Below are 23,699 nucleotides of genomic sequence, written 5' to 3' on the forward strand. Positions count from 1 at the left end.
CACTTTTTTTTTTTTTACTTCTGGGTGGGCCTGAAAAAAAAAGACGCAGCTGCTTTAAGAGTTGCATTAAAGTTGTGCTGTTTTAATAGTTTGAATCATTCTTATTTTGATGCTGTACTCTTCACTCCAGTTGGTAATTACCTGCATTACCAAAGAGCTGAAGGTTCAAGAGACCCCTGCATTTTTTAGTGTGTTGAGTTCTCTGTATACTAGGAATGACCATTAGTCCTTTTTTGCAGAAAACAGTCCTGTATTTGAAACTCTCTGAGAACAGTTTGAAGTTTGAAAGTGAGCTCTGTTTGAAGAGCTAAATCTGTTTTAAAGAAAAAGGTTTTAAAAGGGAGAACATAAAGTTGCCTGTCAACATTAGCATATGAACAGTAAATGAAATGTTAGGCTGTTCTTAAGAAGCCAACAGTTTATCTGAAAATTTGTTTAATTGCCTCATAAGTGATCATTTATGGTACTTGAAACCAATTCTGAAGTTCTAGTTTACTAATACAGTGTTGGTATTTTCTTGATATGATGTGTTATGTGTTTTTTTGATGATATACATTTTTAGATTAATTGGAAATGACAATAGATTCATTATTTTAACTTTGCCAGCAGTGGTATAACCATAACTAGTACTATACAAGTAAAACAGAGAAAGTTTATTTCCTTATATTGGCTATTTTGGACAGCACTTAAAGCAATAGAAATATTGATTCCACTTCATTATGAATTGGCTTGGACAGTCTGGGCTTAACCACAGCTGTCCTGTAATGAGGTTACTATTGATTTTTGTCTTGTTTGGAAGTTCCTTTTTTCTTATGTACTGAACTAAGATTGACATAAAAAGCTTTTCTTAACTGTTAACAGGAGGCCTGTACCAATCCCAGAACATAATTGCTACATTATAATGTATAGAAATAAAAAGACTTTCTAGGGGAAAAAATGGATAGATGGTTGCTATTACAAACATGCATAAGGATGTACTCATCACATTTTGGGATATAACATTATACAAAATACAAAGGAGTAAGGGGTAGTAAGCCTAAAAAGTAAAGGCATGAGATAAGAGAGAGAAAATATAATTTATTATAATTTCCATCAACACCTTTCTGTCCTTGCAAACCACTTTTGTTTCTACAGCATACTGCTTCCTAGATTGCTTTTGTTCTTTTGCTATTAAATAAATTAAATAAATTACAAAAGTTGCTATTAAATAAATCACAAAAGTTCCTAATAAAGATATTTAAAACATTTTACCCTTTATTACTAACATGATTATGCAAACTGTATATTGTAGCAATAACAATATGTCTATATAGTGATTAAGAATTTTTGGAAGGTAATTTTGGGGAACGTGTAAAGCCACCAAAGCTTAGGATGAGATGAGTTTGGTATACTGAACCAAGAATTGAAAAAACAGTATTTTAAATTATGCTCATTTCTGCTTGACTTACATGACCTGTGTACTAGTCCATCTCTAAAAGCTTAGTATCTACTCCAAGTGATAGTTCTATCCTGGAGGGAGACAGCTGTTTTTAACCACTGAACACATTTGGAATTTTAGCACACGTCATGGATGCTGTCATAAAATGGCTGCCATGGGAAATGGCTTTCACATTCACCAGATGACTGTGAAGTATATGCCCTCAAAATGGCTCCTGTAATTGCTGTGAACAAAATACCTATTTGCCTGACTGTCCCAACAGTACCTTCAGCTTCTCAGCATGCTGTCCATCATGTTAGTTTATCTTTTCTTTTTTTCTGGAAAGGTGGGTGTATTTCTAAAGAAAGCATTAGACTTTAGTTATCCATCCTTTATTCATTGGAAATAAAGCTGATACTAGAAGTGGTGTTTTGATTGTCAGTAAAAAAAAAAAAGTTTAGGTGAGGCAGACAGTTTGGTAGATGTCACGCTAAGTGTCTCTGGTCATGTTGGTACCAGTGGGGATCATGTTGCTTATCTCTTTGCGATCTGATGTTGTTTAATTACCTAGTTTTGTGGTTCTCCATCTGTTCCACTAGCTAATCTTCTCTGGAATCAAAGACTGGTCTATAATTTCCCAGACCTTGTCCCTCTTCTTCTGTTGCAATGCAGTATGTAAGGTACTCTTAGGAGAAAAGGATTGGGGCTATAGCATGAACAAATGGATTGAAATGGAAAAGAATTAGGATCAGGATTGATTTGAATAAGCATTGGAATCAGAAAGCATTAAATAGGATATAAAAACAAAATGCTTTTTCTCCAGATTCTTCAAAACATGCTCAGTTAAGTCAGTCATAATGAGTAGGTTGGTGATGTCTTGAATGAGACTCAGGAAGGAAGCTAATAACCCTTAAAACGATTTTTGTTTGTTTTCAATTATGATTTATTATCATAATTATTATATTTTATATTTATTTTATTTTTATAGAGTTATTTATACTGTAATTTATGTGTTTTAATTCTGACTGTAAACCGCACAGAGTCCCCTTTTTGGGAGAGATGGGCGGTGATAGGAATTTGAAATATAAATAAATAAATTTATTGATGTTGGTTGATTATTCCCTCTTTCTGTCCATACAACATTCAAGGTGGCTTGCAGCAATTAAAAATACAACTGGTATTGTTTTTATTTTTATATTTAAAATTAAAATCAAAGCAAAATTAAAATCCGTATCTTACAGTCAATCAGTTCTACATAAGCTTGGCAATAGAATGAACAATGTAGTTGAGTTCAGGTCCTATTTCTAAGGTGAATGAATTTGAGTAACAAACGAGTAACAAAAACTGTTTTGAGAGTATGTTGAGACAGAAGAAAATCAGTTTTGAACATTAGATGTAGCTACTAGCATTTTTGTTGTTTATTCGTTCAGTCGCTTCTGACTCTTCTAGCGTATCATCCAGAAATTGAATGGCACACATTTTGATACCAAGTAGACTTACAGATACTACTAACATGTAAAAGAGATGAATACCTTTAAATGCCAGTATTTTATGAATTGTTTAAAAACTGCATATACTTTTACATAGGAAAATTTGTGTCTGTTTCAGCTCTACCTTTATGTGGTCTTTTACAAGAGAAAGTCTGTGGCATGTCTGAATATCAGTAATACAGTATATCGATTCTTGAGTAAAACAGTGCTACGAAAATTAATAGAAGATAGAACAGGTCAATTCTAAATTATTTGACATGGCAGTTAAATAGTTTAGGAAAATCTTTAAACTATAGCAATACACCAGTAATATTTTTATCTAGAAATAATGGATTCATGTCGTACACCACTGTAGGGAGATATGCCAAAATGTGGCAATCACCATTATAAGAAAAGTCTACCCCTGAATTATTAAAGTCCTTTTCATGCTTGCACGGGCAACTTTGCACAGTGGCATGTAATACATATGTTGTGCTATTAATCTGGGAGGATTAATATGCTGGAGTTTCTTTAAGAAAAAAGACAGTAGTGGACTAATGAGCCTGCAGCCTGGCAAATCTGTTTTCTATTACTCTAAAGCCACTGCCCTCTTCCAATGAGAGCCAGCAGATAGGATTCAGAGGAGAAGGAATTAACAGTTCCTTTGACCCAGGCAGTCATTGTCTAGAAGTCCTCAGAAAACAGTCATTTTAGGAGCAGGTTTCTTTCCATGTTCAATGCTGAAAATTCCTGGGAAAATTGAAGGCAGTAAGGTAGAACCAGCAGGAAAAGCATAGGCTGAAGTGTTAGGGGCATTTTATTTCTTTTCAGTGCTGCTTTCCAGGTATCTTTACTCTTGCTCATATTCTGTTCCTCTAATAATCTCTCTGTATGGCTGATTTATTTAATGAATGCAAGTTCTCATTTATAGCATGGAGATCCTGTTTCTTCACCTAACTAATTTCCCAAATACTTGCTTTGCTGGCTTTATAACAGAAATCCATTATTCTTTATTACCACAGTGTTCTGAGTTGTGCTAGCATCATACACTTCAAAATGAAGTGTACCTGTTGACCCTGGTTGAAAAGGGAAACTGAAATAATTTGTAAAATAAAGCTTGGTCTTGGGCAAGAGGATACTTGTCTTCTTTTCCATCCAGAACCCAGGTGAAGAGGGTACAGGTATCTCTCCACTCAGGAACAGATAGTGGCACTGTAACTGCCCGCTTATGCGTGACTTTTTTCACTTGGTGGAATAGCTATACCTACACAGTTAGAACCCAGTTCTAAAGTTCAGGGTGTTGATACCAAGAAATAATCAAATACACCTGGGTTTCTTTTTGTGATGGATACCATCCTGCTACACTGACAATTAAGATAACTTTGGTAGGGTGACAACAGACTAGAGTTAAGAAAATTCTAAAGATACATCATTAAGAAAAACAGCACTTCTATTGTGCTCCAGTAACCTTGAAAATGAGATAGTGAAAAAATGTGTAAATATAACATCTTAAAAGAAAAATGTGAAGAGTTACTTTCGGTAGTTTAATTTGGTGTTTTTTAGAGCATATGGTTGTAATTTATTTTTAGTGACTGAAGTGCAAAATATTGAGTATAAGAACTTTTTGCTAACTTGATGACTATTATAATGAATCTTTAAAATGGACTCTCACAAAACTAGTTGCAAGTTTTGTGAGAGTTAACTCTGATGGTGTCAATAGGTCAGTGTTAAAACTGATTTTATTTATATATATATAAATAATATATATAATTATGATTCTTTCAATGCTTTTCTTTCTTTCATTAAATGTTTTTAAAGCGTTTTAAAAACTTTTTTGTGTTCAGTGTTGCTTCCTGAATTTATTAGTTGAATTTATATAATACATTCTCATGGAAATATGAAACAGGACCAGCCACATATTTTACTGTAACGGTAGAGCTGTACATCTAATTGTAATTAATTGTAATTAATTGTAATATGTTTCTTTTGTGAAGCATTCATTAAATAACCAGTCAAAATAAACCCATTCAGTGTTGCTTTTTCTCAGAGTTTAAAGTGTCAGTGATGAAGGTGGCATAACAGTGTTTTACACAAGCAGATACTCTAATAAAAATAAACAGCAGTAGATTATTCAAAATAAAAGGACACTTATTTTAGTTACAGTACTAATTATAACAGAATTGTATAGATTTAGAGTTTGAATTTTGGGGATGTGGGAATATCTGATTGTTTTAAGTAGAAATGCACATTTAATATTTTTTAGTCTCTAAATGAAATGGGGCATAAAGGATCTAATTAAATAAAACTAGCTACTTACAAAGAAACTATCACCATATTTATTTTAAAAATCTCTATTCCTTCCTCCCCAAAAATCTATGCAAGCATGTTGAAGGTACAGCCATATTTCAGTGGTATATACTGTATCATTATATATACCACAAGTTAATCTCTGGCATCTTTGGCTGGGAAAAGATGTTCTGATGGTAGAGATTCACTGCCAGTGAGGGCAGATGGTGTGGGTTTAGTGGGTTAGTGGTCTGTCTTTTATACAGTCACTTCAATGTTCACAAAAGCTAACTTTTGTTTTTGCAGATGATAAATATGATCAAGATTCTGACAGAAAATGCAGATAATGTGTATGAAAAAATAGTCCAGTGCCAAAAAGCAGGTAAGGATAACTATTTTGCATCGCATTCATATATTCTGCTAAGCAGCAGGAACATACAACTTCAAGAATGTGTATACACTCCAAAATTCAGCAGATGAATTTTTCAGTTACTAGTTTTGATTATATGAAAGAATGCTTTATATGGTATATTATAGCAATAAACTTTTTTGTTAGACTTTTTCTGTTACTGAATCCTGCAAACTCTTGAAACTACACAAATCCATCCTTTATAACAGTCTTTTCACATTATTGTAATGTTCCTCCACCGTAGCTGCTGTCATTCATAGTCATAGTTTTATTGCTGCCATTACGAGTCAAATTTATAGAAAATAGAGGGATTTTATTCTCTTTGTAATACTGATTCGTAATATACAATTAAGAAATGGCATCAGTAAGATACAGCTAATAGTCATTAACATGTAAGAAACAATGATGAACAGTACATTCCGGAAAAAGCAATTGGTAATGTGACTTTGAAGTTTGTTAGTCTTCACTTAAACCTTTTCTTCCTCTTTCGTCTTTCCTTTTTTTCTTGTAAGAAACAGAATAAATTAATCTCGAGCTGAGCAAAACCTTAGGGCCTAGCTTCATTTGGACACAAATTTACAGTGAAATTACCATGGTTGGTTCTTGTTTTGAAAAAGCCATTCTACTACAATGTACAATTACGTAATCTTCTCCCAGTCTTGGGAGCAAAAAATCCCACGTGTAACCTGTGGTTACATTTTTACTGTTTCTGCTGCAATGTGATTTTCTGCCATAGAAATACCACTAATAGCTGGATAATCTTTTTTTATCCCTGAGAAAGACAGTGGATGATATTGAGAAATAGTTGTTGGATAAAACAACACTTAATATGCACATCATACTTCTTTAAGAAATATCTTTTTTTTTGGAACCTGTTTATTACTTGGCTGTTTTTGTACCCAGAAAATCAAAGTGAGTGATGGTCTAAATTACCTATTTTGTAACTCACATAGAATTCCACTAGTATGAAGCAATAGGTAAATGGCTATTGTTTCTCAATGTTTCTAATCAAGAAAAAATGCTTTTTCTTTGGATCATTGTTTAAATTTTGTTGTATCGACATCAATTGCCTATGTTCATATTTTGTGTTCTTAGAATGTGAGCGTGTAGTTAGTGTGTAGTTAAGTAGAGCACAAAAATATTTGGCAGAATAGTTTGATGGGCAAGAGAATGAAAAATACATTTTTCAAACTTTTTCTGGCATAGCTTAGAAGATGTATATAATTATAAGAAATTATAGAAAAGTTGAGTCATATAGAACAGTCACCTATATTAAGTCTGGCAGTTACATCATGAAAAGACATTTTCAATACACTGCAGAATAAGAATTCCCACAAATTTGTAATACTCATGTTTTTTCTGCAGACATGTATGTTCTTACTCATCTGTTTCAAGATATCTAGATAACTCTTCTCAAATATTTGGGTTTTTTTTTTAAACATTCAGACTGCATATTCTTATGAAGGTTTATCCTATTTGGCATCTAAACCCAAAATATTCTATCTAGTGTATAGTATTAACATTTTTGGAAGGGATCTATACAGAGCTATTGCTCCACTTCTTGGCATCAGAAATACCTCACTTTCCCTAAGATGGGCCTTAGACCTAAGTAGCCAGCAGTCAGTATCTAAGCAGTGAGGGAAGAAAAAGATATTTATATCATGTAGGCAATGTTTTCATTTGTATGAGTAGATAGGCAAATAGAATTGTTCCTTTCTTCCATCACATCTGGATAGATTCACAGGGTAGCAACTAGGATAAGAGAAATGTATGTTTAAAGAAAAAGAATTCTTTAAACAGAGTAATAAGAGACTGTTTAAGAAGATGTCTATTTACAGAATAAGTAAACAGTAAAAGAAATACAGATAAATATGTAAGTATCCAGATAAAATAGAAGCAAAAGAGAAACCTGGCACAGGAAGTCATATGCTAATGTTCCACAAATGGGATGTCACAAATGGAAAGGTCCTAAGAAAAAAGTAAATAACATGAAGCTTGGTCTCATGTTCTTTCAGCAACTATTATTAAAATTAAACATGTTCTTTGATTGTAGCATATTTTATAGAATTTATATTTAGTTGATAAAATATAAATTAGGCATCCCTTCATTATCTTCACCTTCTCTTGTAGTTATCTCTTGCATCAAAGTCATTGATGCCTATTACATAGGGTACATTTTAGCATGCATACTTAACACATAGATAATTTTATTGACTCTTTAATAATTCTGTCATACTGCATTTAATCTAACACAAAGTGGATTACATATTTTTCTTCTTCCTAGCATTTTCCCGCTATTGCGGGGTTTGCTTTTCAGATTCTGAAATGCCACTTTGCCCAAGGGTCTGCATCCTCAGGGCTCAGACCCTCAATTTGCACGTCCTTATCGATGGTGTCTTGGCATCTCTGTTTTGGTCACCCACGTGGCTGCTGGCCATCGATTTTAAGACGGTAAACTATTTTGGCAACAGTGGAAGGTTCCGCTCTAAGGACACGTTCCACTCTAAGGACACGTCCATGCCAACGAAGCCGGCTTTCTCTCATCTTCTCTGTAATTAATGACACACCTAGTTGTTGTCAGATGGTATCAACTAGGCATGTCATTTATTAGTGGATTACATCTCCGACTGTATTTTATAATAATTTTTGTGTTTTTGCTAGTAGTTGACACATGTCAGTGAACAAGAGGCAAATGCCTGTGCAAATGAATGCTATTTTTAATTTCCACATTTGAAGAATACGTTGGGCATATTAATGGCTGCAACGCTTACTTTTGCCATCATTCAAAAGTTCCATTCAGTAGCCATGATTAAATGACAGTTTTCTATAAAGATTCTGGTCATCTATTTGCTGGACAAAAGGCTGCCCCCCTTTCAGGGCATATGATAAAGGCTGTCCCTGAAATTCTGTGTGACCTGCATGCATGTGCCCAGCTGCCTGTTTCTGAAAGCACATGAAATTGGACAATGATGAATAGCTTTTATAGAAAACACATTTTGTTGTGTATTAAAAATTATATTTAATTTAGTGGTTTTGCTGTTTTTAATTCAACACATGTTTTTAAATGCTAACTTTTTAGGTGAAAAAAAGAGAATAGACTACTGAGGCTGAAACAGGACAATTTCAAGCTGTGGTTAATACATGCTATTCATTCACAAATTGTTCCAAGGTATTATTATGAAAAATGGAGTCCTACTCCGCGCCCCCCCCCCTCCTTTGATGCTCCCAACTTACAGGATCCAAAAATATATGAATCAGCCATACGCACTGCCTGGTGCTGTAAACTGGAAGTATGTTTCACTATTATCATTTATTTTGTTTCATGCCAGCAAGAATTTTGAGTTTTGCATCAATAATTCTCTTTAGCAATATAAGCAACATTGAGTGGCATCTCAAAATATAGCAAGATAAAAGCATATCATATTTCACTTTTTCTGATAGGAAAATGGGAGAAGGGGCAAGTTGGATGCATCTGTATTGTTTCTTTATTGCTGCCATATAATTGACAATTTTAGAATTCTGCCCCCATCAGCATGGCTTACGCAAATAAAACATTCATAGCCCATACATAATTACTTTTCTTCAGCATGTATTAATTAGTCCATCTACTTTGTTCTTAGAAGGGTAACTCAGGGGCCAAAGAATTGTTTGTATTGTCTCTGAGGGTGGAGAGTGACTATGATTTCAGAGACAAATTCAGTATTTGAAGCTGGAACCTCCAAGACTACTACTTTTCAATACTGGATAGATAGAAGAGTAGATGTGTTGAGGTTGGCCAGGAAGTTAAAAGGAGCTGGGATCTCCAGTTAAGCTGTCTGGGGCCATGCTGTCTACCAATAGATAGCAACAATAGGAAGGAAGCAATGTCTTAAATGTGATTGAAGATAAAATATTATACTTCACTGTAAAAGCAGTCTTCTAGAGAGTCTCTTGCCCAGAGCTGTATACACCATGTCCTCCTTTAGTGACCACAATCCATTCCAGCGACTTTGTTGTTAAGCAAAATGGTTGCTAAGCGAACACATGACACACAGGGAGAGTGAGAGAGAAACTGTGAAGATCACTGGTTGCTGCCGTCTCATTCAGATAAAGTTCTCTCATACAGTGTCCCGTGCCTGACTGTTTTTTCCCCCCGTTTTTCCCCCTCGCAGGGCAAAGAGATTGCTTAAGGAAGCTATCTTTTCCAGAGCTGCTTTTCTCTGCAATGAAGTGCTTCCCTAAAAAGTGCTAACCACAAGTTAACAAGCTCAGCTCTCTAACCCTAATTAATTGATGAGAACCCTCCCACAGCTCATGGTGCTGCCTGAAACTGGCTGGAACTTAATCAGTTTCACACTGAAGGCTTTTGTTACCAGGCACAGGAAATTCCATTTTGAATGCCTGCATTGGTCAAAAAAATATTTTTTTATTACTGTTGTATTTGGAAATGATCATTAACTGAGTTACTTGCTAACCAAGGAGTGTCTAAATATGAATTCTTTTGCAGTGTTTTCGATTTCTGAGCTAAGAAAACATGCTGGGATTCCTCTGTATAACATTAAGAACAGATAATTTTTTAATATGTTTACAAGAACAGCATAACTTTAATTCTATTCCTGTTTTTAATGTATTTTTCTAATTTAGATAAGTCATTGGTTGATAGGAAATTAATAAGTGTGTTTCCTTCTTAATAGAAAAAAAATTCTTATAGCAAAAACATTAAAAGTTAAATAAGAAGGTTTACATGCTTTCTCCTTCCCCAGCAATGGAGTTCCATGAGAACTTACAAAATGTAGGAGCAAAGGAAGGGTTGAAAGAGAGAAAACTACAAAAAGCAGTGGAGAGTTTCACCTGGAATATTACAATTTTAAAGGTAACAATTGTTTCCTGAAGTTTTTTCCATCACAAATTATTCCTTTTAAGTTGTTACTAAAAGAATGATATCATGTTGAATATTCTACTGATACATAATTTGATGATGTTTCAAAAAACAGAATTGGTGTGAAAATTTACAGGAGTATTATAACCTGGCTGTAAAAAAAAAAGGTGCAGTCTGTGTTGTAGAATCAGTTGAATGCTTCTTGAATATTTCAGCCAGCTTTTGAAAATAATCTGAGAAAAGATACGGATTTAGGCACAGGAAATGGTGAATCGGGTACACAGAAAGGCAGGTGATGGGAAGGTACAGCAGCCTGCTCAGATGATACATTCCCACAAGGAGGTGAGCCCCAGCTCTCCTCAGAGTCATGCAGAGACATTTCTGAAAGGGGGCTTCACTACAAATACGGGGTGACTGCAACAGGGAGGCCTTCACGATGGACGTTTCTGTTTAGAAGCCTGGAATGATGAAGACTAACTTTTCTGAGAAGTGACTGTAGTGTTAAAGAGACTGTAGAGCTATCTACATTTAAAAAAAGAAAAAGCAGCAGCAGCTGTATTAACATTAATGGAGTTAGGAAGAAAGAAATCAAGTACTTTGCCAATCTTTTTCAAAATTCATCAATAGAATTTAATTATTTAACCACAGAAGTTAAAGTATTAACAGATTTTCTTGTTTAGTAATGGAATGTGCTTGCTTCATGCTTCTCTCTGTGCTTAACTACAGGGCATTTTTGCTCTAAGTTCTGACTGAATATAAAATCATACTGTAAACTAAGCTTTTTTTTTTAATGGAAGAATACGATTAAAATGCAAAACTGTTCCCATTTGTCATCTGCAGTGTTTTCCATTCAGCAAAAGGAAGAAGTGTGACAAAATTAGTGCAGCTGCTTCTCTGTATTTCACAATCTAATTCAATCCCTATTTTTTTTTTTATGAAACAAATAAAGATTCCATTTGTCCGCTGAGCAAGTCATCATCTATGCATTGAATTTGGAATCTATTTTAATGATATAACATTTCATGCTATTTATCTCCCCCCCCCCCACCAATATGAAAGCCTTATTTTGATTTTTTTTTTTAAAAACTTCCATCTTACCTCTTTCCAAGGTCATTCTGCCCCTAAGAGGCTTGTTGCAGAGCTTTTAGGAATGTGTTAGTACATGTGATCTCCTTCCTCCATATTGGTTACATTGTTTGTAATGGTAAACTAGGATTGATTGATTGATAGATTGATTTTTAAGAACAGTGGCCTATTTTGAATAAGCTCTTTCTGGTATCTGGAATCCATCCATATTCACCTTTTGTTTCCAATAATATGAGTGTCTCAGCTAAGCAGAAATTGAAAACTTCCTGAATAGTCATAAGGCTGCTGCATGTTTTATAAGTATTGCTCTTTGGTTCTGAAATATGACTAGTTTGAAAGTGATACGGTAGCATTCTATTTATGGTTTGGAGGGGTGTATAAAATAGTCTGAGCTTGAAATGTTCTAAGCTCAAATATTGATGTCCTGAGCTTGGGACAATAATGAGAGATTGTTCTGAATGTTTTAGCATTCCATAGTTAGCTTTCCCTGCCGTTATGTCCCTCAGGTTATTAAGATTTGGAAAGTGCATTGGTTAATAAACAATTATATTATTTTTGCTTGTCTGTTGAGCTTTGTAGGCAGGTTGCCAAAAGCAGAGAAGCTCATAACTAGTGAAGTGTATTTTTGTAGTTGTGCTATTCATAAGCTTTGTTCAAAATAATTGTTGTTGTTTATTCGTTTAGTCGCTTCCGACTCTTCGTGACTTCATGGACCAGCCCACGCCAGAGCTTCCTGTCGGTCGTCAACACCCCCAGCTCCCTCAGGGACGATTCCGTCACCTCTAGAATATCATCCATCCACCTTGCCCTTGGTCGGCCCCTCTTCCTTTTGCCTTCCACTCTCCCTAGCATCAGCATCTTCTCCAGGGTGTCCTGTCTTCTCATTATGTGGCCAAAGTATTTCAGTTTGGCCTTTAATATCATTCCCTCAAGTGAGCAGTCTGGCTTGATTTCCTGGAGGATGGACTGGTTTGATCTTCTTGCAGTCCAAGGCACTCTCAGAATTTTCCTCCAACACCACAGTTCCAAAGCATCTATCTTCCTTCGCTCAGCCTTCCTTATGGTCCAGCTCTCGCAGCCATATGTTACTACGGGGAACACCATTGCTTTAACTATACGGACCTTTGTTGTCAGTGTGATGTCTCTGCTCTTAACTATTTTATCGAGATTTGTCATTGCTCTTCTTCCAAGGATTAAGCGTCTTCTGATTTCCTGACTGCAGTCAGCATCTGCAGTAATCTTCGCACCTAGGAATACAAAGTCTTTCACTGCTTCTACATTTTCTCCCTCTATTTGCCAGTTATCGATCAAGCTGGTTGCCATAATCTTGGTTTTTTTGAGGTTTAGCTGCAATCCAGCTTTTGCACTTTCTTCTTTCACCTTCATCATAAGGCTCCTCAGTTCCTCTTCGCTTTCAGCCATCAAAGTGGTATCATCTGCATATCTGAGATTGTTAATGTTTCTTCCAGAGATTTTAACTCCAGCCTTGGATTCCTCAAGCCCAGCTTGTCGCATGATGTGTTCTGCGTACAAGTTGAATAGGTAGGGTGAGAGGATACAGCCCTGCCGTACTCCTTTCCCAATCTTAAACCAGTCTGTTGTTCCGTGGTCTGTTCTTACTGTTGCTACTTGGTCGTTATACAGATTCTTCAGGAGGCATACAAGATGACTTGGTATCCCCATACCACTAAGAACGTGCCACAATTTGTTATGGTCCACACAGTCAAAGGCTTTAGAATAGTCAATAAAACAGAAATAGATGTTTTTCTGAAACTCCCTGGCTTTTTCCATTATCCAGCGGATATTGGCAATTTGGTCTCTAGTTCCTCTGCCTTTTCTAAACCCAGCTTGTACATCTGGCAATTCTCGCTCCATGAACTGCTGAAGTCTACCTTGCAGGATCTTGAGCATTACCTTACTGGCATGTGAAATGAGTGCCACTGTTCGACAGTTTGAACATTCTTTAGTGTTTCCCTTTTTTGGTATGGGGATATAAGTTGATTTTTTCCAGTCTGATGGCCATTCTTGTGTTTTCCAAATTTGCTGGCATATAGCATGCATTACCTTGACAGCATCATCTTGCAAGATTTTGAACAGTTCAGCTGGGATGCCGTCGTCTCCTGTTGCCTTGTTATTAGCAATGCTTCTTAAGGCCCATTCAACCTCACTCTTCAGGATGTCTGGCTCTAGCTCACTGACCACACCGTCAAAGCTATCCCCGATATTGTTATCCTTCCTATACAGGTCTTCCGTATATTCTTGCCACCTCTTCTTGATCTCTTCTTCTTCTGTTAGGTCCTTGCCATCTTTGTTTTTGATCATAACCATTTTGGCCTGGAATTTACCTCCGATGTTTCTAATTTTCTGGAAGAGGTCTCTTGTCCTTCCTATTCTATTGTCTTCTTCCACTTCCGCGCATTGCTTGTTTAAAAATAATTCCTTATCTCTTCTGGCTAACCTCTGGAATTTTGCATTTAATTGGGCATATCTCCCCCTATCACTGTTGCCTTTTGCTTTCCTTCTTTCTTGGGCTACTTCTAGTGTCTCAGCAGACAGCCATTTTGCCTTCTTGGTTTTCTCTTTCTTTGGGATGTATTTTGTTGCTGCCTCCTGAACAATGCTGCCAACTTCTGTCCAGAGTTCTTCCGGGACCCTATCTACTAAGTCCAGTCCCTTAAATCTATTCTTCACCTCCACTGCATATTCCTTAGGAATATTAGTGAGCTCATATCTAGCTGATCTGTGGGTCTTCCCTAATCTCTTTAGTCTGATCCTAAATTGTGCAAGAAGAAGTTCGTGATCTGAACTACAGTCAGCTCCAGGCCTTGTTTTTACCGACTGTACAGATGTCCGCCACCTTTGGCTGCAAAGGATGTAATCAATCTGATTTCGGTGTTGTCCATCTGGTGAAGTCCATGTATAAAGCCGTCTCTTAGGTTGTTGGAAGAGAGTGTTTGTTATGCAGAGTGAATTGTCTTGGCAAAATTCTATCAGCCTATGTCCTGCTTCATTTTGTTCTCCCAGGCCATACTTACCTGTAATTCGAGGTGTCATTTGACTGCCCACCTTAGCATTCCAGTCTCCTGTGATGAAAATAACATCTCTTTTAGGCGTGTTGTCCAGTAGGTGCTGCAGATCCTCATAGAACTGCTCTACTTCAGCTTCTTCAGCATTTGTGGTTGGGGCGTATATTTGGATCACTGTGATGTTAGATGGCTTGCCCTGAATTCGAATTGAGATCATTCTGTCATTTTTTGGGTTGTATCCAAGCACTGCTTTAGCCACTTTACTATTAATTATGAAGGCTACTCCATTTCTTCTGTGGTCCTCTTGTCCACAGTAGTAGATCTGGTGGTCATTTGATGTGAAGTGGCCCATTCCAGTCCATTTCAGTTCACTGACGCCCAGAATGTCTATCTTTAATCTTGACATCTCACCAATAACCACATCCAATTTGCCCTGGCTCATAGATCTGACATTCCAGGTTCCAATGGTGTGTTGATCCTTAGAACATCGGATTCGCCGTTCACCACCAGCACCGTCGGCCGCTAGCCGTCCTTTCGGCTTTGAGCTAGCTGCGTCATCACGTCTGGGGCTAGTTGAGCTCATCCTCTGTTCCTCCCCAGTAGCATTTTGACCATCTTCCGACCTGGGGGTCTCACCTTCCGATGGTATACCGACATATCTCTGGTTGTACTGATCCATTTAGTTTTCACGGCAAGAATACTGGGGTGGGTTGCCATTACCTTCCCCAGGGATCGCATTTAGTCTGACCTCTCTGTCATGACCTTCCCATCTTGGGTGGCCCTTCACGGTTTAGCTCATGGCATCATTGAGGTGCTCAAGCTCCAGCACCACGACAAGGTAACGATCCTTTGCTGAAGGTTCAAAATAATATATTGCTATTAATTACTACCTGCTACAATAGATGGCAAAACTATGCTTAACTGTTGCTTATGTTGCTTGCTGTTGGAATTAAGAACATTGAAATCACTCCATGGTCATTTTCTCAGTAGACTGACTGGTGGGAGCACTCTGCAGGAATCCTACCTATTTTTGTAACCTTAGGATAAAAAATGAGGGAGCAAGGGGCATTGTTGCCTATAGTGGAACACTAACTTTTGAATTTTGTTCCATCATTACCCATAGGAATATTCCTTTAAAATATTCTGAGCAGGACTGTTCTGTTTCAACCATGGAACAAAACAAAATTGAACAAAACTCTGTATATTTTGTACCCCTACTGGTTACTTTAACCCAGTCTTCACCATGCTGATATCTTCCAGTTCTGTTGGGTTAGCACAGACAGAAGGCTCAGCACAACTGGAAGGCATTCATTTGGCAATTTAATCTGTGGAGCAAAACGGGCCCAAAGAGACTGTGGATCAGCACAGAATTTGTTCTGCTTTCTATGTCATAATTATCCATAATTGTGAAATACAATTGCTTAGAAATGTGAATAATTGGTAAAATTATGGTTGTTGCATACCTGTGATAGAATTTTTTTAGCTAATTTTACATTTTTATGAATCACTTGTATTATTAGTATTCATTAAAGTTACAATATTAGGAACAGGTATGTAGATTATAAATTCTACTGCTGTATATTTATTTAGTCAGTACAGTAGTGTTCTTAAACTCTGAATAATATTTGCAGTCTATTCATGATTATAGCTATTGCTTTAGAGTTTTGGTTTAAGTAGCTATACATTTTGTGAGGGCAGTTTCAAACTATTTTTTTGCAGAAAAAATTCACAAGCCTAGACTTGTATATGAAAAAGTGTATTGTAAAATAGAATTAACATTATGAAGGCTGTTAATGTTGGTGTCTTCAGAAGAAAGAAGAAAATGCTTGGTTGGTGTGTGGCCTGTTCTAGAGTGTATGTGGAAAGGCACATTTAGATTCATACTCTTAACTGATCTACAAGGTCTTCTTTATACTGGCTATTTCATTGAGACAAAGCCATTTCTTAAATCAAGGACATTAAAAAATGTCTCCTTTACAAGAGCTGCTGTACAGTGACTCTAATTTCAAGGAATTTGGTAAAGAAAAAGATTCTTTATCGGCAAATGGGGAGCAGGATAACAAAATATTTCTGATCAGAAAGCAGTCTCTGCATGGCCTGATTAGCATGACCAGGTTGCTACAGCACAAGTACAGGCCGCTAGCCATACATACTCTTTCCAGCCCACCAAGAAGTCCACCTCTGCCTGTCTTTTCCTATGTGCCAAAAGTAGTGGGTTTTTTTTTTTACTTGTGCTAGACCAGTTTACCTAACATGCTTCCTGTCCTCAGAGGCAACCCCCTTCACTCCAAGTGCCTATTCTGTACTGAATCAGGAACACACGCACACAGACACACACAGACACACTGCCTGAGTCACTGGTTGTTGCTGTCTGCAGCCATTTTTCCTGGGCTGCTGCAACAATGAAATGCTGAAACTTTTTTTTAAAAACATAGCTCCATTAAGGATCTTCAAATCAGCAGTCTACATCTTCCATGTTAAACCCAGCATCTTTAGATCTCACTGAGAATTTTCCTCATACGTACATGAAAGAAGCTGAGCAGAACTTACAACATGCAGAATGACATATGTTTCTACAGTCCAGATTGTAGGTGTGTGCTCATTTCAAGATATTTCTGAACCAAGGCAGTGTTTGGTGTATTACTGGCCAAGATAAGTATTTTGCTGGGAATGTGAGCTAGCAGCTCGAATCACAAAGTTGTGTCCCTTGTCCCATATCACCATAAAATGGGATAGCCAATTAATTGCTTCTAAATTCCCCATTGCTTACAAATAATTTGGTTTACCTGTAATAGAGGTGAGCAGGCCTCAGATGAAATATCAAATTTTAGTTCATTTCAGTGGGTTCATAGTTAGATTGCAAGGGCTTTGCAGATTGAATTCAAAATGTAATTCACCGGGTTAATTTTAGCAAATGACAAACTCTGTTTATGACAAGATTAACGAAGTAAAATAAATAAAATAAACTATGCATTGCTGAATTTTATGAAGATGATTCTGATAAAGTATATGATTCATCTGTTCTACTACTATGTTATATATTGACTTCCTTTGTTTTTATGGGAAAATAAGAAAGAAAGCAGTTTTCTTTCAGCCGATAAAGTAATGCCATTAAAACCAAAGTTTCATTGATAAATGTCTAACTGAAATTGCCAAATGTAAGTTTTCATGCTCCTGAATTCTGTTGTAATTCTCCAGTTATGGGACTCAGACAAAAGAAATTTTGCTTTCTTTAATATTATTTATTATTTATCATTTGATAAAAATACCATTGGCTTTTATTGTTCTTAAGAGCTTCTGTGACTATGATCACATTGTCCTGGTTGTGTCTCTGAGGCAGGTGTACATTTTCTACCTTCTTCTCCAACTCTGAAACTTTGCAGAACTTAATACATTTAGCTTTGATTAACCAAAGTTAAGTTCTTAGCCTTCCCATATATTTATTTTCTTAAAAGTATGACACAAATACAGCTCTTGCTACATTAATTATGTATCTGATATGCAAGCTGAATTTTCCCAATACATGGGATTCTAGTCAGAACGATTGGGAATATTCAGTATCCTTCAGATGTGTGGTATGATTTGGTGTGTGCCTGTCAAGTTCTGTGTTTTTGAAAAGTGACTCTGGGCACTTTGAAATTCCCAGTTGTATGCACAGAGTTTGAATTTCATCATTGAGAAAACAAGACGTACAATGTACAATCATTCTAATTGCTGGATCACAAGCAATAATAAATTTCTCATGGTTTCCATGGGTTCTTGGATTCCACTCAAAATACAAAAAACGTTTGCCTTTGCCAAGAGTTGTTTGGTGGGAAAGATTCTTGTCTTTTAAAAATATGTATTTGACCACTTGGATACAGAGCAGTCCAGCCCTATTATCTGCATGTGCCTTAGCTGAAAGTGATCTGGTTTTCATCTTTGTGAACAGGGCTGTTGTATGATAAATCAAGGCTGAAAAGTGGACTCAGTATTGATAGATGAAACTCCTTTTGTTCTTAACAGGGCCAGGCTGATCTTCTCAAGTATGCTAAAAATGAGGCATTGGAGAACCTAAAGCAAATCCACTATGCTGCTGTTTCATGTGGATTGAATAAACCAGGATCCTCTGGAAATGTTGACTCTTCAAAGCCCCGACGAAGCTTAGAGGCTATACCTGAAAAGGCAGTGGAAGAAAATTGAGAATGGAAGAAAATTCTCATTACTTTGGAGTTTATAACTCTGTAACTATTGTAGCTGCACAAGACATTTTGCTTTGCACTTACTAATTTTTGGGGGGGAAGGAGGAATCCTGGTGTTTTAAAAGCACAACTGGAGAAGCTAATTACAATCTCTGAAAACTGTGAATGTATGTAGCAACTCTGTATATGAAGGCAATTGAATTTTTTTCATGGAAATAATATTGCTGGCTGAAGCACCCTTTATATGTGTAAAAGATGTCATGATTCAAGAACTGTGTGCAGAAAATACCATTGTTATTAAAAGAGAAACAAATTGTGTTTCCAAATTTGTTACAATGGCAAGGGAAGGAGCTTTTGTCATTGCTCAGAAAAGTGCCTTGATTTGGGGGGAAAAATCTAGGTGTGTTGTAGTATAGCTTCCTTGATTTAGGAGCAGTGCTGTAACAGTTTGGACAATTAAGCCTATTGCTGCATATATGATTTGTAAAGATCAGAGATGAAAATTATGGAAGTGTGTGCATTTTACTGAATTGTGTGATTAAGAAACTTGGCAGTGTTCAGGTTGGAAAATGCTACTGTTGTTTGGGGTTTCTTTTTGTTGTTGAGCCATAAATAAAAGGGGGAATGTAAATACGAAGTGCTTACTCATGGCGCAGTGCACTGAGGGAGAGTCGTTGCATAAAAGAAACATGTGCAATTAATCTGCCATTAAATGCCTGAGTAAGGCACATACCTGTTTCCACCCAAGAACATCTGTAGATGTCTAAAGATAATGTAAAAGTGACCAAATTGTAAACAAAATTTTGTAAATAGTTTTTTTTTCTATTTTGTGTATGTGAAGTACTCACATTAAAATGTTTTATGATACAGTTCCTGTATTAGTTGCCTAAACTGATTCTTGCTGGTTTCAGGTTTTAATAAAGTTTTAACTTCTGGCTCCATCAGTATATCTGTTAGGTAGTTTTAACACAGATTTATTGCTGTGATTTAAGAAGTTCATACTCACTATAATCTGAATTTACAAACCAAGATCTGCTTGCTTCAGTTTATGCTATAAGCAATAACATGGTATTGAAAATAATAAATTGCAATATAAGTGAAGCAAGTTTAATTAATTTTTAGAGATTTAAATAGTTTATACATTTTTGTTCAGGAATATTGACACTTCCCCTTCCAAAAAGAGTATAATTCAGAAATTTTCTGACATCATCTCCAAACCAATTTTTTCCTTCCAGCAAAGATTTTCCACTGTTTAGATCCTGAAATACTTCATGTAAGGAGAACAGCTATGATGTTATAGATTAATTCAGGAGTACAGGAGCAGGAACAAAGAGCTGTTGATCAAGTAGGACAATAGCAGAGATCAGTACAAAGCCATGGTGTGTAGCATGTGGTTTTCCATATGTGGTTGGACTGTGGTTCCTGTCAAGCATTATTTTAATCCATGACTAACTCTGATGGGAATAGTATCTTAAGGAACATGATTGGCTATCCCTGTTATAAAAGAGACTCATTGATAACTGTATACCTTTACTATTAGTCCTTTGTTCTTCATACAAATTGATGCTATCCCTAGGATGAAGGAATTGTGCAAGCAGTCCATCAATTAGCATTAAAAGTCAAGTTTGATTTGGTTGCGTATCTAGTTGTATATGTTCCTGTTGCAGTATCTGGACACTGACTGGCCAAAGAATACACTGTTTCTGTTGAAAACTGTAAAAAAGACCACTGGCTGTAGAAGAGCGTGGGATGCTTCCTAGTGCTGAAGCTGATGAAGATGCAGCTGATTTCTGTCCTCTAGATTATCTTCTGAAAGAATGTCCTCAGCTAGGCTGTTACCTTTTACACGAAGGACATTTTGAAACCTAACATACCCAAAGTAAAAAAATCCATCAAAGAAAACTTCTAAGGGAATAAGTGGAACCCATTAAGCTTCATACTCTTTTCCCCCAATTGTATGTAGGCTGCTGTTAACTCCCTGATCTAATGACAGTGCAAGATGGGAAGTTTAGGCTGCAATACTTGGAGGCCCATTGAACTGGGTGAGGCTTGATTCTGAGACAATATGCAAGTATGCGTTCGTTCTGTGAAAGTCTTCCAGCCACAAGAAGCCATGATTGTATGTGGAGCAGCAACTGGGTTTGGTCATCCATTCTTTTGGTGATACACAGTATTTCAAAACAGATCCTTTTCATTTATTCCTGGGGCATTTTAGGCTGATTCGTTGTCCTAAGTGATGTGAAGATTACCGGGAGGAACCAGCTTAAAAGATTACTTTAGTGTGATTCAGACTATCTAGGCCGTTCACCAGCTGTCATCTTCTATTTCATTTAAGTAACCTCTTGTGAGTGAGTGAGTGGGATAGGCAACCATTACATTTATGTACTCCCCTGCCGTCTACAGATCCATTTCAGCAGGAGAAGGTTTCTCTCAATATTCCTTTACTGCTAAAGCAATACACAATACTCGTTTCAAGCAGAAACAGCTCAATCTGTCTCCTTAAATAAATTATTTTATACAGGTAGTCTCTGAGTTATGATGCCAATTGGGACTGGAATTTCTGTCGCTAAGCAATGCAGTCATAAAGCTCAATGTCATGTGACCATCGCTTAGCAGTGGCAATCCCAGCACTCCCCGTTGCTGTTATTAACTGAATCCCACCGGTCTTGGGCCAAGGACCCACCCTGATCCAAGCCATTCCCAGCTTGGTCCCTCTCAGCCCTGAGCCTCAGTTCTTCCTAGGTAAGGGACTGCCTCCCTTTCAACTCCCCTCAACTGCCTATTCCCCCCATCTCTGTCCTTGGCCACCCTGCACCCTGCCTAGTGGGGCAGCAAGCAGCTCTGGGACCATGCGGCACTGGGGCTACAAGAAGCCCCTGAACTGCAGCCAACCCAACCCAGCCCAGCACCACAAAGTTGCAGCTGCTCCTGGAAGCCTCAGCCTAGCCCAGCCACAGCCACCCTAGCCACCCTGCACATCGAGGCCCCTGCCACTCCTTGCTCCACTGCTCCAGCTGACCTTTGCCATCTTCTTGCTCCTGCTGCTGACGAGGTATGCCCAGTTTGGCCCTTTGCGAGGCAGCTGTTGGCCATGCAAGGCCTTCTTCCCCAAGTCCTGCAATGAAACTGCCACGTGTGACCTCAGAAAGAAAGCCTCGCATGGCCAGCAGCTGCCTCGTGAAGGACCAGGCCGGGCACGCTTGGTCAGCGGTGGGAACAAGAAGATGGCAGAGGTCAGCTGGGGACAGCAAGGTGCAGGGCAGCAGGGGCCACGGAGTGCAGGGGGCCAAAAGGCAGAGATGTGGAAGATGGGTTAGGGGAATTGGAGCGCCCCTGCAGCCATAAGTGCGGGTGGGCTGAGAAGCCCCCAAATTTTGATCACATGACTGTGGGGGTGCTGCAGCAGCCATAACTTTGGAGACTGGGCATAAATACCATTCATTCAGTGCCACTGTAACTTCAAATGGTTGTTGAATGAATTGTAACTTGAAGACTACCTGTAATTTGTCATTTAAGCATTACACTGTTTTGTTTCTAATGCTGCAATCTTTCAGATTCCTTTCATAATTATGAAGGGTTCAAGCCAGTCTGGAAAGCATCAGTATCAAAAATCAACCTGTGTCTGAGCTGGTTCTTCAGAAACAGAAATTGCTTGACTAAGAGTAAAGGATGTGAAGAACATAATGTAATCATTTCCTTTGATGGTGCAATTCCAATTGCAGGGCCTTTTGAATTACACATCTGTAGATCAGCAGATCAAGGTCTGTTCTTGAGAATAACCACAAAAGCTTTTGAGAGAGTTTTAGAATATTCTAAAAACATGCATTGTGGCAGCCTTTTCCTGTACTTTGTTCTGGAACCTTTTCTCATTGGCACAAGCAACCAAGATATGCATCGGTATTAAAAACAATTTTAGAAATTAAAGTTCTCTGAAAATGGGAGTGAGAAATAGTTGCAGCAACAAAGGAAGGGCAGACTCTATAACAACTGTAAAAATGGAAGAGTCAGGGCAAAACAGATTTCCCAAGAATGTTACTTTGAAAGCCACAGACCAGCAACTAAATTATATCTCCTTCAGACACACGTCTAAAAGGCAGTTTGATCCAAACTAATTCAAAATCTGAACACTCTCTACCTGCCACATTGTATGATGGGAACTAAGCTCATAAAAGCCACCTTTTCTACAAAAATCTCCAGCATTTTGCCCTTAAGTAAACTTGCAAGATTCTCCATGGATTTAATGGGAATGGGGATCTTTTGAACAGGGTCCTGTTGAATTAGCTATGCAAGCACTTGTCCTAGTTTTGTCAGTATGGGATAGATAACCATGCTTCTCTGCCAGAAGCAAGTGGAATACCAGATAGAATGTCATGTGAACAGCAAGGCAGCTGGCATCACTTTTTCAAAAAGCTAGAGCTGCTGTGAAGTGTTCTCAAGGTTTTTAAGGCACAATTCATTGACACTAAGGAATGCTCTTCTGGATGATGAAGCAGTTGCATCTGGAACAATTCTGGATCAGGAAGCACACTATTAGAAATTTTTGTGATAACAAAATGTAAATAACATTAGCAGTCCCATGAAAATACCCAGTACTGGCTTAGGCTGACATCAACAATTACCTTCTCCCCTAAGAGTTATGTAGAAAAGGGTATTTAAGAGAAAACATTAAGGTGTTCAAGCATTTGCCTACATGACAGCTAATATGTGCCCTAGATGCTAGATGAGGGCTTGGTGATGCTGCATGCAACTGCCAGGTTGTGTGATCACTTCCAAAACGGTGCCTCTGTTCCTCCCTCAAAATTAATTTTTAAAAAATGCCAAGATGTGTCATGAATTTAGCATGTTCACATGAGATCTTGCAAAAGGTAGGAATGAGCTCACCAAATCCTTGCTTGATGGGATAATCTAATGTCCCTTCAAGCAGTTTAGGCAGGCACCCCAGACAGAACAAGTTGCTGAGCGCAATT

At 37.5% G+C, this 23,699-nt stretch overlaps 1 protein-coding gene across 3 annotated transcripts in view; it reads left to right on the top strand.

The window, feature by feature from the left end:
• PLCL2 (phospholipase C like 2) overlaps positions 1-19,604 on the top strand; it is a 95,004-nt gene extending 75,400 nt beyond the window's left edge. For all 3 annotated transcript variants that reach the window (XM_063303855.1, XM_063303856.1, XM_063303857.1), the window contains 3 exons: positions 5,479-5,554; positions 10,324-10,433; positions 18,557-19,604. In XM_063303855.1, the coding sequence (XP_063159925.1) occupies positions 5,479-5,554; positions 10,324-10,433; positions 18,557-18,733 (363 nt within the window). In that variant the 3' untranslated portion in view covers positions 18,734-19,604. The remainder of the gene's footprint in view (positions 1-5,478; positions 5,555-10,323; positions 10,434-18,556) is intronic.
• Positions 19,605-23,699: the final 4,095 nt, after the last annotated feature.

This window comes from Candoia aspera, chromosome 4 (assembly GCF_035149785.1).
Source record: "Candoia aspera isolate rCanAsp1 chromosome 4, rCanAsp1.hap2, whole genome shotgun sequence".
NCBI lineage: Eukaryota > Metazoa > Chordata > Lepidosauria > Squamata > Boidae > Candoia > Candoia aspera.